The following is a 15,872-nucleotide window of genomic DNA, read 5'->3' as shown; positions in this document are numbered from 1 at the left end:
GAATAAAATCAGCCCATGTATTTATATTTTTTCACTTTTATTGACAAAACAATATCCAGACAATCAGTTTCCAGAGCCATAACATGAAAACAGTTGGCTTTGGAGGAAAAGAATGAAACCTTGTGACATTACAGCTCTGTTTAGCATTCAGCTTCATCATCCTCTCTAAAGTTTGGCTTGTTTTTGAATCCACAAGCAGAAACTACTCTCTCATACAGAAAACAGACAATAAAAACAAAACTATACAACGTTCCAAACTAAGTTGAGGTGTCGACATACACGTTGAAGCTGAAGTTTACTGGGTTAGGGAGGAGTCCTGAAATCAAAAATGTTTCATTATAAAAACAGTTGCTGGGTGACGATGCAAAAATGTTTCCAAATAACTGAATTTTCCATCAACGATGAAAAGTAACATGACATGACGGAAGAAGACAGAAACTCCACCACACGGCGTCACTGCGCGCCTCCTGCAGTCTTCTGAATCTGCTCTTTGAGGATGAGGATGCTCTGCCGCTGCTCCGGGGGCAACATGGCGATCTGTTCTGGGGTCAGCTGCAGGACTTGCATGATGAGGGCAGCCTAGAAAAAAGATGCAGCAGCTCTCAGTGAAATGTGTTTTCTATGCAGCCAAGGCGTGAAACACAATGCAGGGTTAGGCCTCCTTTGTTTTGTTTTTTTTAAGCCAAACAATACCGGTTGCATTTACACAAGACCTGTTCTGCTCCTCAGGCAACGCATACTCAGAATGACTTGCAATCAGCGAACGGGAATGCAGACATGGAGCATTTTGGTCAGAGACACTTCAACAACAACTTCAACACACTTCACGTCCAACTGCTGCTTACATTTATATCTTTGGCAGCATGAAATGGCATTAAATACTCACATATCACCATAAAGGTTACTCAAAGTCAATCTGTGACACCCACCTTCTCCTGGTCCTGTGTGGAGACCTGGCTCTGTCCCGGACTGAAACCACCTCCTGATGGTGGAGCGCCAGAAAGACCAGGACCCTGCAGGACACACACACACCATCATTCATTGCCACTTTTTTGCGATGTTTTTTTTTTTTTTTACTCTAATGTAAAATGACTGTGTATTCACAAATTGTCACTGACGAAACAACAAAATTATATGGTATTCTGTTCAGTCCTGTAAAAAAAAAATCTGAACCAGTTCTGTGAGAGACTGAGACCTGCTTTGCTCACTTACAGCCAACAATAACAAAACAAAACAAAGACACAAAGGTGCAGCTGTTACCGGTCTTGCGGGTGGGGGAGCATTTGGACCCATGCTATGTGGAACTGGGCCTTGCATCGGTCCTGCCATGGGAACCCTCTGTGCTGCCACTGGCCCGCGAGCATCCATCGCCCTCGGGTCACGGCCTGCAGTGAGAACAAAGCCGAACCTCTGTGAATCCTGAGTGAATCACTGGAGTGTAGATTATTTCTCACCGTTTCATTTTTGACTTGTAAAAAAGTAGTTATAGCCAAAAAAACAAACAAAAACAAAAAAACTATATTTTGTCATAATATAATCAAATATAACATAATCAAGGATAATATTGAATATAAAGAAATAGGCACCATTTTGTGCAATGGTACCATAGCAACAACCAAAAGGAGCGTTATTAGAACAAATACCTCTAGTTTCCATCGGAGGCCCCCGTGGCTCCATCATGGGGGGCCCTCTGGGGTCACTCATCATGTTTCGGGGCTCAACCATGGGCGGGCCTCTCATGTCCATTGGAGGTCCTCTCATATCCGGAGGTGGTCCACCTGCCATTTGACCCATGTGCACAGGTGGAGCTTGGTGGGGCGGTGGAGCGGCCATGTAGCCCCGGCTAAAGGTTTAGACACAACAATAAAACAGATTTTTAAAAAAGGAGTCTCTTGTGCTTCAGGCCCTGCGCTGACTGAGGTTGCTGCTCTGAGAAAAAGGACGAGATACAACAAACTAAGTGGTGGTTAAAGGGTTGAAGTTAAAATTCTTATGTATTATTCATGAAATCAAACACTTTTTTAATGGTTTTTGGTGATAGACTTTCAGAGCTGGATCAAGTTCCTGCTCAACAAATGGAACATTTCCTTCTGCTGCGGCGGCTCCGCACCACGAGGACCAACGGAGCAGGAAGCAGCAGAGGACGGCGCTGCGCTGCACACCTGAAACTTCTCAGCAAGATCTCAAAGTCATTTCCTGTGTGGAAAACGTGTTTCACCACGTGCGCCATGAAATCAAATCACGGCTGCGAGGGTGACAGAGCTCTCCTAAAGAACCTGTTTGTTTGGCTCCACTGTAAACAGATACACCGCTTACCTGTCTGTACGGTTTCCCACAAAATAGCTGCTTTACTGTTTTTCAGTACAAAAACCACACTAGTGCTCTGCTAATTATTTTCTCAATGAAATCAATGAATCCTCAGACTTATGAGAAATAAAAAAACAACTAGTGAAAGACGCCATCCACAAGGTCCTAGACCATGAAATGCATGATAACAGAAGGATTACATCTTTAATGGGTTAAACTGACGCCCTCCTAAACGACTTACTTGGGGTCAATGACCTCTCCAGTGACGGACAGGAGAGTCCCTCCTCTGGGGTCGTTAGGACCGTCTCCCAGCAGGCCTCTGGGGGGGATCCCACCTGGTCCTGCAACAACACATGTTGTTACATATTACATATTAGTTGTTTGTATTCATTGACCAGGCAGGAAACATTTCATTACTAATCCATTACAAAAGGACTCAAACTCCAAGCAAGGGAAATCAAACACAAACATGAAAGAGGTGAGTGTTTGCCCAGGATGGATTTTCTGAGGAAACAACCAGAGCTGTTTGATGGGGTTGATTAAGCACACAATAAAGTACACACACTGCCACAGCCCGGCACACAGGGAGACATCAGGAGTGTGACCAGGAACACACAAAAATGCAGGAAAAAGGGTAGAGAATTGACTCCCATCAATATTAATGGGGAGTAGCAGGTTCAAATAATGACATGCTGTAAAAGCCTAAAAAGTCTATTCCCACACGGAGACAGAAAACCTGACTTGAATATATATTCTCCTACTTGTGTCTTGTAACTCTGATGTAATTTTGCCATAAGAACATCACGACAGGAGGCATGCAGAGAGAAGATAATGTACAGTGGGTGTGTGAGCATTCAGTCTCGTTAGTGTCTAATTATATGTACATCAACAAGTGACAACATAACTTGCATCCATAGTATATAAGGAGCAGAATGTAATATCATAGTGAAGCTCAACACAAAAGGCTGACATCTGCCCTTGACAGTGATTGAAACATAATAATTTACTCAAATATCATGTCACCACCTGTGTCTTAAGTATAGGTATAGATGGTCCATTCTGTTATATAATGCTCCTGCATAGCTTTAAAGCACAGGAACACGTGGTTGCATCACATACCAGCTGGCAAACAAAAGTTGAAATACAGACTACCTGATGCAGTCTACTCTTCATTAAAATCAACATGGCGTTAAATGATAAGAGTCAAGGTAAGGGAGGGTGTGTGGTAAAGATCAGAACAGCAAAAGAGCTGTAAAAACCTTATCTGATTTACAAGCAAACGTTTATAGATATTTATTTACATTGGAGATAAAGTCACATCAAGCTATGGCTCTAATTTTTGACAATTTTTGAATTGCTATAATCTGGGCCGTCATCATATCTTAGCAGCCTCCACTAGCTGCGAGTCACTGCTGCTACAAAAGTTGATCATGTCGTGAAGCAGGAAGACACCTGTCGCACTGCACCTCTTCCTTATCTGTCCCCTTACTCACAGCCTCCCTCACTGCTGTTTTTGTGGGTTTGAACCACCCTGAATTATGAGAATCTGCCTAAATGTTTTTGTAAAGCTCCCAGCTTAACCGCCCTGCCTGAGATCAGAGACACACATGCCCAAGTGCTGCAGTCTGCTTGACAATCAAGCAGCCGCTGTGCTCTACTGATGACGCCCTGTGGAGCATTTTCAGCTTCCTTTACAGCATCCAAAGGTGCAACAGGGGGTATCTTAAGAGCTCTTTTGTACTGATGGCCATCAGACCGTAAATTGTAGTCCAACTAGAGGAGGACGGAAGCAAGAAAGTCTGGTCTGTCCACACAAACTGGCTACTGATGAATTTGTATTTTCGTTATCTGGAGTTGACCCGTGCCATTTCTACATTGTGGCACGAAAACATGAACCACTTCCTCCTAAAAATGCAAAAATGTAATGATAAAAGGTACAGGGAAAGATGAAAATCACACAATACATCTAAACATGTGGTTCTGCTCTAAATACTTTAAGTTTCATTCTGAGTGCTGCTGATCCAGTCCCATGTTCACTGGTCTTTGCTCCTTTCTCTCCTCTACTTATCTAATCACACTATTACTGGATTTGCTATTGTGGAATTAGCTCAGATATAACTCTATATTCTGCATTTGTTTAATGTTGTTAATTTTGCTGGTACCTTCTACACATCCAGAACATTTCTAGTACGAAACGTCAGTTGCATATTTTTATGTCAATATTCGTATCATTATGTTCTGCCAATAACAATAGTTACATTTTCTCTGAACATATTAGATAAATCAGTTAAATTTCACCCTGAACTGAAGGTCACATGAATTTAAAACAAAACTAACAACAATCAAAACTTGCAATCATGCAGAAAAAACACAGGATCCTGGTCCAAATGTGTATCACATGCACTGCAACCATCAACCTGCCACCCCCACCCCGCCCATGACATGGTACATTCTGCTACTGCTCCAAAATTATAATCTTCGCATAAACGGGCCTGATAACAACTGAAAGTGAAACGGCTCATGTTTGATTAAAGTGCATGTGCAGTCTAGAAAAATGAAAAAAAAAAAAAAAAAAGGAGTAAGCCAACACTAAATCCCAAAAATCCCTGCTGTGTATTTGGACAGTGGCCACTCCATTACAGTCCTATGACCTGACCGCTGAACTGAAGGAGTACAGTGATACCTTGAGGACGCTCGATAGCAGCTTGCCCAGACGATCCTGTGGGAGAATGCTGAAGGTTTCCTGAGCCAGCGTTAAAGTGGAAAGAACAGGAGACACAAGACTCAAGAGAGCAAAGCAACACTCACAGAGAAGTTTGACGCATGCTCGTGAAATCATTGTACTAGCGTGCACACACACACACACATACATACATACATACATACACACACACAGGCAGAGGGGTGAGGAGGGAACTTTATGAAGCTTGACATTAGTAAATATGTTACACAGACAATGTAAAACCAGATGTTTGGGCTGAATAAAAACTGTGAGAGCGACTTCCTCAAAAACTGATTTTACTGCGGCTCGCATAAAAGCATGTCGACTAACAGGCCTCTGGTGACACCTAGTGATCCCAGTGAGCCATGACATGTGCAAAGCTTTCAACTGACATGAGGTAAAGGCATTAACTGTAGTACGAAAATATTTTTCAGTGTTTTACCTAAATTTATGGCACTGGATGAACTGAAGCGAAGGTTGTAGTTTTAAAAAGTACAAGTAGGTGCTACAATAACGGAAGAGCAACTTGAATCATTTTATCACCTGCTACTGATAAAAATGAACGATTGTAAGCTTTGTGTGTAATTACTCCAACAACAGCTGCCTGCACCACATGTTGTTGATGTCCCTTTGACTTTTGAATGGCATACATTACATCTTTAAAAATAAGAAAAGGCATAAGAGCAAAATATATGTGGAGAACTTTTTTCAAACATGACATGAACCTGAAATTCTCTGCACATCTTGTTATTCAGTAGGATTTCTTCTTCTGGCTGACATGAAACTAAACAGTCAAGTGGGACGGATGTAATGAAACAGTCATACCTCACGCATTAACCATCAATGACCTCACAATCACAATGATGGAACATGCGTGCTATCACAAGCAGCTCAGATGGGGATGCAGGTGTGAATGCGGTTTAATGATTACCTGGAGGTCCCACTGGGCCTGGTCCTGGGCCCGGTACTACTGGCATCTGTCCAGGGACAACACCCATGTTGGGGGGCTGCATCATTTGAGGGGCTCCGTTGACATGCATTCCAGGCTGATCATAAACCAAATGATAAAAAAAGAGCGATAGAAAACATAAATAAATTAACCCAAAGCTTCACCTTGACAACAACCTTGTGTTTCACAGAGCTTTACTTCTCCTGGACGGGTAGGCTACAACTTGTTTCAACATACGTAGTATATAACACAACAAGACTATCAACTGTTACTGTCTGGATCATGCTGATGAATATCTATTGATTACCAATATTAGAGCTGTAGCACATCCTGTTTCAGAGCCAAGAGCAGGCAAATTTTACTTCAGAGCATGAAAGACTTTTCTACTGACCACAGGCTGCGGCTGAGACACTGGCACGCTGGGCTGAGCGGGAGGTGGATTGACCGGCGGTGCTCCTCCACCCTGTCCGCCGGGAATCAGAGGCTGGACTGTGGTTTGACGATGAAGCATTTTCTGTAAATGGAGAAAATGGGAAAAAAAAAAAAAAAAAACATCAAAAACTTTTCATTCATATCTCTTGACAAGTTACCATGTTGAAATCAAACAAAATTGAGCTTCAGATAATCTCTTCATTCTCAAATCTGGCTTCTCTCACCAAGGCGATCTCAGGGTCAACAATCCGCATGACCACTTGGGCCTGCAACAGAGCATAGGCCAGCTGAGGGTTCTGCAGCAGCATGTTCCTCGCCTCCTGGGGACTGTTCTGCACACACAGCTGGAAAGAGAGAAATCAAATTTTCACCAAACAGAATCTCAAAATATGACATTGCAGAATGCATGAAAAAAATCACAACTGGGTGTAAAAAATAAAAAGGCAAAACTTTGCTCCTCGTAGACTCATTTGACAAAACAAAAAAGGTTTGTGTACTTTTACTTCCTGGCAGGTTGGATATGGGGTTCTATTTTTTTCCAGGCACCCAAATATAATTCAGATACATGGCCAATACCAGAGTGGCTGCATCAGCACAAAACGGTATAGAAGGAGACGCGCAACAATATCTGTGGTGTCAGGATCGGAGCCCATACACTGACACTCATCAGCATATGGAGCTGTCCATCTGACACAAGCTTTGGTGCAACAAAACCCTTTTCCACTTCCAGTAGTAAGAAAAAATGTCTGCAGTGTGTTGTTTCACTGAGCCTAATGAAGCAGACTGCCAGCTGTGCAAAGATGAGGCTTTTTTGGCAGAGCTGAGAGAGACCGGCTGCACAATACAGTATTCATTAATGAAAGCAAAGGAAGAGCATCTGCATACTTTTTGTCATCCTGGAGGTGAGTCAGACTGTGAGAAAGTAGCTACGGTAACTTCTCTCTGAAAATGCCAAGTTAATCAATTTAAAATTGTCTATAGGTAAAGCAATGGAGAGGAAACCTGTTTAATTAGTGTAAGACCTATAACATATATTTTTTTAAATGTCACATGTAAGGAGATGAAACAGTGGCTAGTAAAAAAAAAAAAATCTAACCTACCTTCATCTGTTTCATGAGTTCAAACATCTGCTCTGGTGGCAGACTGGCCACAGCTCTGCTGATGGACTCCGGGGCCTCCTCTGGTTGGATGTTGTCTCCATAAGGAGACTCAATAATGGGGGCTCCTGTTCCCAAACCTGTTGTTATGATAGAGAGTGTATACAGACATTTTTAATCAAATCAAAGCAAATACAAAACATTTGACTGAAATTATGACAAAATAGGATAGACACTAACTTTTGAGCTCTTCCTTGTTTTTCTCACTGGCTGCGTTGTCAACACGGAGAGCGCGACCACTGAACTCTCTCCCGTTCAGGTTCCGCATGGCACTGAGGGCCGTCTCCTGGTCTTGGTATTCACAGAAGCCATATCCCTTTGGCTTTCCTGTCTCTCTGTCATACACTAACCTGGACACCAGAGGACAGAAACGATGATGACGACAAACTCCACTTGTTGAAAGTTGCATTTAGAAACTATTAAGTATCTAAAATCCTAATTTTAGAGCTAATAATGGGGCAGACAGATGCTGTTTGTTTTTGCACATTGTTATTACTATCAACAGCCGCATAAATAGCAGCTCCACAATGATCATGAATGAAGGACTGATAGCAGGGCTGTTGAATTAAAACGTGGGTTAAGCAAGCGCCCCATATGCAGAGTCTACAGTCCTCGCTGCAGCTGGTCCCTGTTTGAATCCTAAATCTGGGGTCCTTTGCTGCATGTCATTCCCCTCTCTTTGCCTCCCCATTTCAGTGTCTGTCTAATTAAAAAGGTACAAAAAAAGCCCCAAAAATACTTCAAAAAATGTATTAGCTGTAGCCAAGTGTGTCTGAGACCAACTAAAATTAGGAAATCACATGTTTGTTTGTTTTTTAATAAAAAAGGCAATGATTTTGCTATGTAGAGATCAATGCAACATTATTATTGTTTCCTTTATCATGGGTTTGGATGTGCACACTGTTGACTCACCTGAAGCTGACTACAAGTCCGACTTCAGAGAAGATGTCTTTCAGCTGTTCCTCGGTGGCTTCATACGGAATGTTTCCCACTGAGATAATGATGGCAAAGAAACGTTACTATGGCAATAAACACAGAACATTCCATCATTTCACCACTGTATTTACTCGTTTGCGTGTGTGTGTGCGGCGTGAAGTTTTGTCCCCTCGTTGTGTTTAGTTAGCTCAAAGACGGTTGGTTAGCTCACATTGATACCGTCTACGTTAGCCTGAAGCCTCCATCCGTTAGCCGCTAGTTTTTACACCATTACTTTGTTATCTAACGTGAAAAGAAAACGGTCGGTTGAGGAGAGAGTGCCCGGTACAGACTTACCGAACACGGACCGTAACGAACGGTCAACGGCTGGATCTCTGTTCGCGGCGGCAGCGGCGGCTGCAGCAGCCGCGGCGGCGGCAGCAGCGGCAGTTACGTTCGCCATTTTGGGGACAGAAATGAATGTAACACCAGAAGGAAATTGAACCGAGGCATATCCGTTAGTGGGGGGGAAGGGGGGCCACATTCAAATACCAAAGACGGCAAGTTTTTCTATTGTATTTGCGGTTGACACCCTCAGCCGACTAAAGTTTTATTTATTTTGGTCTATGATTAAAAAATAAAAAAAAACATCGACGATATTTGTTTGAAAGCGGGCTGGGCTGCGCTGAAGAACAGGCAAAGTAAGTTAGTCGCAAAAATAGATGGCGCTGTTGTCCGCTGTTAGCTAACTTACTTGCGTCTTGTGAAATACTAAAATAATATGAAACCCATCAAAGTCAAACAATAAGTCTCATGTTCCCTAGGACCCAGTGTACGAACAGAAGACGATTTGGTAAGTATTTTCAATGGGCTGCTAGATAAGGTTGTTAAATCATATTTAAGCTATGTGTGTGTGGGGCTGCTGCTGGTATCTGTCAGTGAACTCCTGTAAGTTAGTCTTATTAAAAACACGTTTGGGTCAGAGGTGAAACCAGACCTTTGGAAATCATAATTATAACCGAATGGAGGATCCACATGCAATTGATATTTGGCTAAATGTATTTATGGTAACGTTATGTGCTGTAGTGAAGCAGTTGGTACAATGAGAGGTGGTTGGAGTGTGGCACCTGGATAGTCACACACCTGTTCACACACTGTGGTTAATTACTATGAATGTCTTAATGGTAATGTTTAGAATATGGTTTATGGTTGTATGCAGTTGTTTTTATAAATGTTGTATTGACAAGAACTAGCTAATTACTAGAAACCTTGCAGCAAACAGACAACAGGCTACAAACTTTATCTAAATTAATTAGGTTAATTGATTGTAACTATTTATTAAGTTTTATGAACATTTATCAAGTCAGTACTTAGTCAGCTGAGCTCCCAAGTATATTTGTGCATCTACACTTTTGGCTTTTTACAGCTCTTAGTGGAAAAATGGGCACAGTTTCACACAAGTAGCCTATATTAACAGTATTTCATATAAATAACTATGATAACACCTTTGATTAGAGTATCAAATTCTCATATGGTAACTACACCTCTATGAAAAGTTAATATGCTATAAATGTAATGATTTTAAATGTCTTATTAGTTAGGCCTAATAACATTTTACCAATTGTTTTGTGAACATTGCAGCATTATTTGATTGTAATATTACAGAGAGACACTCCAGCCTCTATAGACGTGTACTAACATCATATCAGAACATTTATGATGGTGCTTGCACCCTCCGGACACTGACACCGTTTCTCCAAAGACTTGTAGGCGAATTGTGTGTGACATTATATCAGAATTTGTCAGTAGCCGTTTTGTCATATTTATATATTTTTGGAGGGTGGTTGGTGAGGACATGGACATGGTTTTACTTGGCCTATGTGTATTTGTGCCAAAATAAGCAGGGGGCATGTATATTAATTTGGTGAGAGGTTAGGCTCTGAGCAGCATCTCTTATCTTAACTGTCATTGTTTGCTTCCTCCAGGACCATTGCTTAGTTGGCTGTTTGTCTTGACATGGAAACAGTTTTGTTTTGTTTGTTTTTTTGGTGGGGTTTTTTCTTTTTAATGAAAATTGGTGGGTACTGTAGGCCTAGGGCCATAAAACAACCTTTGTCAGACGTTGATGGTGAAAATATGATCTGAGCAGAGATGCAGATAGTATCTTGATGCAGTAATTGGGAAATATACCATTATACTGTATGTTGCATATTTTGTGGGGTGTGGTGCCATAGCACAAAACCATCTTCAACTTATGTAGCTGTTTTCTTGGATTGTCTGTTTTTTAAATTCAGAAACACCTCATATTTTAGCATCCAATTTGTTGTTGCTGCAAAGTGTAGAAATGCCAGTCACGTGGAGAGAGCAAACATAAAAAGTTGGCAGTTTTCCTTGTAACATTTGTGCAGCACTGAGGAATACAATCAATGGGATAAGGCTAATTATCACCTTCACCAAGGGGTTTATGTTTCCACCCGTGTTTGTTTATTTGTCCGCAGGATTACGCGAAAAGCATGATTTGAACAAAAATGTAGCTTTTCAGAATCCTATTGCTATGTTTTGCAGAAATACTTTTGAGTTCATTGTGTATTTCCTTCCTTATACAGGGGACAATCATTGCTCCCTTGCTTCCTACAGTCTTGTTTCCCTCCACTTTAGAGATTCCGTTGAAAGTGGTATTTATTGATATTTCGTTCCTGTAATTAAATTACACTGTAAATTTATGATCGCCAACTGGAAGGAGGGTCAGGACGGAAAAGATCGTCTGGTTCCACTGGGGCTCGAACCCAGGACCTTCTGCGTGTAAAGCAGACGTGATAACCGCTACACTATGGAACCAGCTGGCAAACACGGAAGCGGGATGGCTTCATAAGGGTCCACATTGCCCCTGATTTTTCTCTGCGATACGATGAATGCAGAATACGAACAGTCCGCTGACGGCGCTTGCGTCTTTCCGAGCTTATGTTTCCGCCTCATGGCTTCACACTGTGGGTTTGGCGACACACAAACATGTCGGTCAGCCTCAGTATCCCCCCACGAGGTCAACTCACTTTGATACCGACCAAGCGCTTCGTCTAAAAATGCTGATGGCCTCATTCGGTTGCGAGTCGAGCCTTCTCGGGATGTTTTACTTCTGTGTCACGGTAGCTGACATCCATCGACCCACAGCTGCCCGCTATGAACCCAAGCAACCGTCCGCCTGGATCCTGGATCTGCCCGTCCTGTCCGCCGCGCTGCGCCGCCTGCGTGCACAGAAGCCAGGGCTTTCGTTTGGAGTAAAGAAAGCTATCTCGTCCAGATTTTAACAACATAAACGTGTCGTTTCCTCTGAATACTACTACACCGATGACAGCTTAGGTCATTGAGCCTGTGACAGCACTCAGGTTATTGTCAAAAACACTGAGCTGTCATTTAAGTTAGATAAGGGCTGCCTGGGACTGAGATATGAAAAGTTGAATGCAGGACATAGGCTACCCTTTGGCCTCATAATTAGCAGCATTTTGCTCACATGCCGTATAAGTTCCCACACAGCATACATACACCATGCTCAACAAAACAGTGAAGGCGTGCACTGTTATTTAGTCAACCAGTGTTTTGTTTACGTTTAATATTTTACAACTGATACACTGCCCACTTCAAAGGTTTAAACATTACACATCGGTGGTGGTATGTGGCTTTACCTGAGAAAAAGATCACCTCAGAGCGTAACTGAGGATTCAGTTTCTTAAACGTGTTATGGTTGATGCATCAGCAGCCTCAAGGTTCCTTCCTGTAGCACGCCATACCCATCTGCTGTGCTCCAAACACTTTTTTAAAAAAATTCAAGGTCATTTATCCACACTTGCAATAAAGGCAGTAAAATGGAAAGTTGACATTGTGTACATAATCATAGATTTGCATCTTAAAGGAATACTTCACCCAAAATCCATAATTCACCAATTTTCTACCTACTCACCGTCATGCCAAGGAAGGGTTCAGAGAGCTTTCAGAGTCATCAAAACACTTTAGGAGTTCCAGGGGGGGTCCGGCTGGCAACAGATTTTCATATAATGGCGGCGGATAGAGCTCATTTTTTAATCGTCCAAAACACACATTATGAAACATCCATATACCTCCATACTGCTCATCTGTACTGATCCAAGTGTCCTGAAGCCGTGACATGAAAAAGTTGTTCTAAAAAATGTATTTGATCTCTGTTTTTAGCCTTGTTGTAGTGGTAGCTCCCTGTGGCTTTGTTGATGTTTGTGCGCATGCGCGAGATTTGCTACGAGATGTTCGTTTGTTGTTGTAAACCATTGGATGTATGATCGTGACACGGAAGAACATCACGCAGCAAATCTCTGCTACAAGGTTAAAAACAGAGATCAAATTTCTTTTTTCCTAACAACTTTTTCATTTTGCGGCTTCAGGACACTTGGGTCAGTACGGACGAGCAGTATGGAGGTATTTGGATGTTTCATAGTGTGTGTTTTGGACGATTCCAAAGTGACCACTATCCACCGCCATTATATGAAAATCTGTTGCCAGCCGGACCCCCCCTGGAACTTCAAAAGCGTTTTGATGACTCCAAAAGTTCTCCAAACCCTTCCTTGGCATGACGGTGAGTAGAAAATTGGTGAATTATCAATTTTGGGTGAAGTATCCCTTGAAGCACTGTCTATTTGTGCAGTTTTCATACCAAAGAGTTTCTTGTTCTCACTTGTCGCTGCCTTTAGCATCATTCTTCCATTTTTAGCCATTTTGACTGAAGCTCTCAAGCTTCCTTAGGTGTCAGTGAGGGAAGGGCCATAAGGCTCCAATGGAAAATGCGGGGATGACAGCTGCATCTGTTTATCATGTGGGGTACAATAGCGCACCTTGAGCGGCAGCCAGGGCTTGTATTCTCACTGATCCTGGCTCCAGCACAACAGGCCAGAATTAATAGAGAAGGCAGATTCATATGTGGGCAGGATCAAAATTCAAGATGTGTTAGATCTGTTCCACAGGCTCTGAATTTAACTGACATACAATACGTGCATGTGGCAGGAAATATCAATGATAATTATCTGCTGGTGTCCAGTACAATGCAAGCTATATCCATAAATGGCTGTATCTTATTTTCACTAGCAATTCATTTTTCTTGCTTGATCAATAATTTCAGGAATGTGAAATTTTAAACATTATGAAATATGCCCGTCCCAATTGTCTGAATTTTACTTTATTAGCTTTTCTCCAACCAACCAAAACAAGATATACAGTATGCCAGAGTAAAACCAAGAAAGCTAACAAATCCTTATTGAGAGCCAGGGACCAGAAAATGTTTGTCATTTTAGCTTGATGAATGACTTAGGATAAATTATTTATATTAAAATGTCCTTTTCACTTTACAATTGATTAATTGACTGATTGTTTAAGATCTAAATCTGTGTTTATAGTCTTGTGAGCAAAAATGTAGGCTTGTCTCTGGGAACAGTTGCCTTGAGGCAGTTTCTAAAAAGTTGTTTAGTGAATGTATGGTAATATAATGTCATTCTCGTCTACCTGGTAATGAATTGATGTTAAATGTTTGACTTCAGGTTTGTTTTAGAGATCCTGTTTCAGTTTCTTGTAATTTTGAGACTGAATGCCACTGGATAATGGTCATGTTGCTCTGTGGAGTTAAATGAAAAGAGTTAGTGTCTCAACAAAAACAGTGTGAATATTTTATATGTAACAAACACATTGAATGCATTTCCTTTCTCATAAAACTTCCGTAAAGCTGATCTTTTTATTTGATTTTTCACATCAGCATTTCCTTGAAGTCCTTTTTTGCTGCATTTTCCGGCTCATTGCTCAGTTTTTGGGCGTAGTTACCCACTCCAGTTGATACTCAGTGGACTAGTATGAAACTAAACAGGATGGTTTAGGTTCCCTTTGGAGTTTTTTGATGAGCGTGTCTCACCTGCAATTCATATTCCTGCCAATAGTTTCACAGTATTCCCCTGATCTACAGGTGGTGGTGGAGTTCTACATGGGTCCAAATAAACCAGCACCCTTCATGTATCCACAAAGATGGCACCGAGCCAAGCCATACCGGTAAGTCCCATGACCTGACACACATTCAAAGTATTAATTAAGCATATGTGTGTGACAGTCTCTAACTTAACAATCCATCCAGATTGTAGACTGTGAGGTTTTTTGCTGTTTTGTATGATATACTTACTGTGCCATTCACATACAAACGCAGACTCAGCTCCCAGATGTTGTTGATGCAATGCAAAGTGATAAAGATAACTAATTTTACAGTGATTATCTGTCCATATATCAAAGGGGGCTGCTCTTTGCCGTCAGCCGGCTGCATTCCCAGATCTGAAATGATGAATTGAGGGAGAAAGGTTGTGTCGTTGGCAGTCAAAATAATAATAATAAAAAAATCATGGTGGCTAATTTTGCTGGATAAAATTATGCCGGTCTAGATGTTTTAAAATATTGCCTTTATTTTCATTTCTGTTTCCTGTTTTATTTTTTGTGTCCTCATATAGGCCTACATTGTGCCTGCTGCCCTCCTGCATTTGGCGTATGTTTGCTGGTAGATACCAGCAGATACCCCACATGTGGAGGACTGTAGGCAGTGATGTGCCAAAAATGCAGTAATGGGCCAGGAAAGTCAGTGAAGAAGAAGGCCGTAGACACATAATCATACATACATACAAACAATGCTTATTAATTAAAAATATCTGTAGACTTATGAGGAGGAAAAGCCTTCAGTGTGTTTGCTGGATCTCAAGGAATTCACACAATGCTTTTTAGAGAACGTAAAAAATATATATATATATAGACCACTTGTAAAAAAAAATATATATATTGTTCCATAGTGAAGTGCTGCTAGTTGCTAACTCCATAGGATATCAGTAATACTTGGGTTAACAAACCAAATGTGACTAAAACACAGTAATGTGTGTCAAGCCAGCATTACACTCTATCCTTAATAGTCAACATGCATCAACTGACCTGAGTAACACAGTTTTGTATGTTTTGTTTCATTGCCATTAATTTGAACTTATTTGAAGAAACTTTTGGAAAACAAGGCAAGCACAGTGGGTTTAACTTTCTGTGGTAAATCACCTGAAGGCACAGGATCACATTCAGATATGATCTTATAGCCTAAACACATTGCAAGTTGAGGTGCACACTGTCTGTAACCTGCTTTGTTTTGCGTATCTGTAAAATCAGTCTTTTTTTTATGAAATTAGTTAAACCACAAGTATTTGAACTGTGCAGTGTGTTCCCAGTTTAACAGAGAACACCATTTGCTGCACCTGTGGCTGTTTTGATGGCCTCCTTCTTGCACACATTTGTGGTTTCAGTAACTGTAGACCAAAGGGGCTGCTTTACACTGTCGACACATGCAGTGCATGCCAGCTCTGTCAAT

General features: G+C 41.5%; 1 protein-coding gene across 2 annotated transcripts; it reads right to left on the bottom strand.

Moving 5' to 3' along the window:
- Positions 1-30: 30 nt before the first annotated feature.
- Positions 31-11,656, bottom strand: cstf2 (cleavage stimulation factor, 3' pre-RNA, subunit 2). 2 transcript variants are annotated; one of them, XM_083980914.1, is made up of 12 exons: positions 11,533-11,656; positions 8,480-8,558; positions 7,748-7,917; positions 7,511-7,647; positions 6,635-6,754; positions 6,370-6,492; positions 5,961-6,075; positions 2,549-2,648; positions 1,644-1,843; positions 1,261-1,385; positions 930-1,013; positions 31-579 (listed from the first exon to the last, which is right to left on the bottom strand). In XM_083980914.1, exons 1-12 carry the CDS (start codon positions 11,576-11,578, stop codon positions 454-456), a joined length of 1,425 nt encoding a protein of 474 aa, XP_083837040.1. In that variant the 5' UTR covers positions 11,579-11,656; the 3' UTR covers positions 31-453. The 2 variants fall into 2 exon arrangements, with proteins under 2 accessions (XP_083837040.1, XP_083837039.1); XM_083980913.1 differs by lacking the exon at positions 11,533-11,656 and adding an exon at positions 8,840-8,951.
- Positions 11,657-15,872: the final 4,216 nt, after the last annotated feature.

This window comes from Trachurus trachurus, assembly GCF_905171665.1.
Source record: "Trachurus trachurus genome assembly, chromosome: 10".
Taxonomy (NCBI): domain Eukaryota; kingdom Metazoa; phylum Chordata; class Actinopteri; order Carangiformes; family Carangidae; genus Trachurus; species Trachurus trachurus.
The sequence above is the reverse complement of the archived record's forward strand: the minus strand, read 5'-3'. Positions and strand labels throughout refer to the sequence as shown.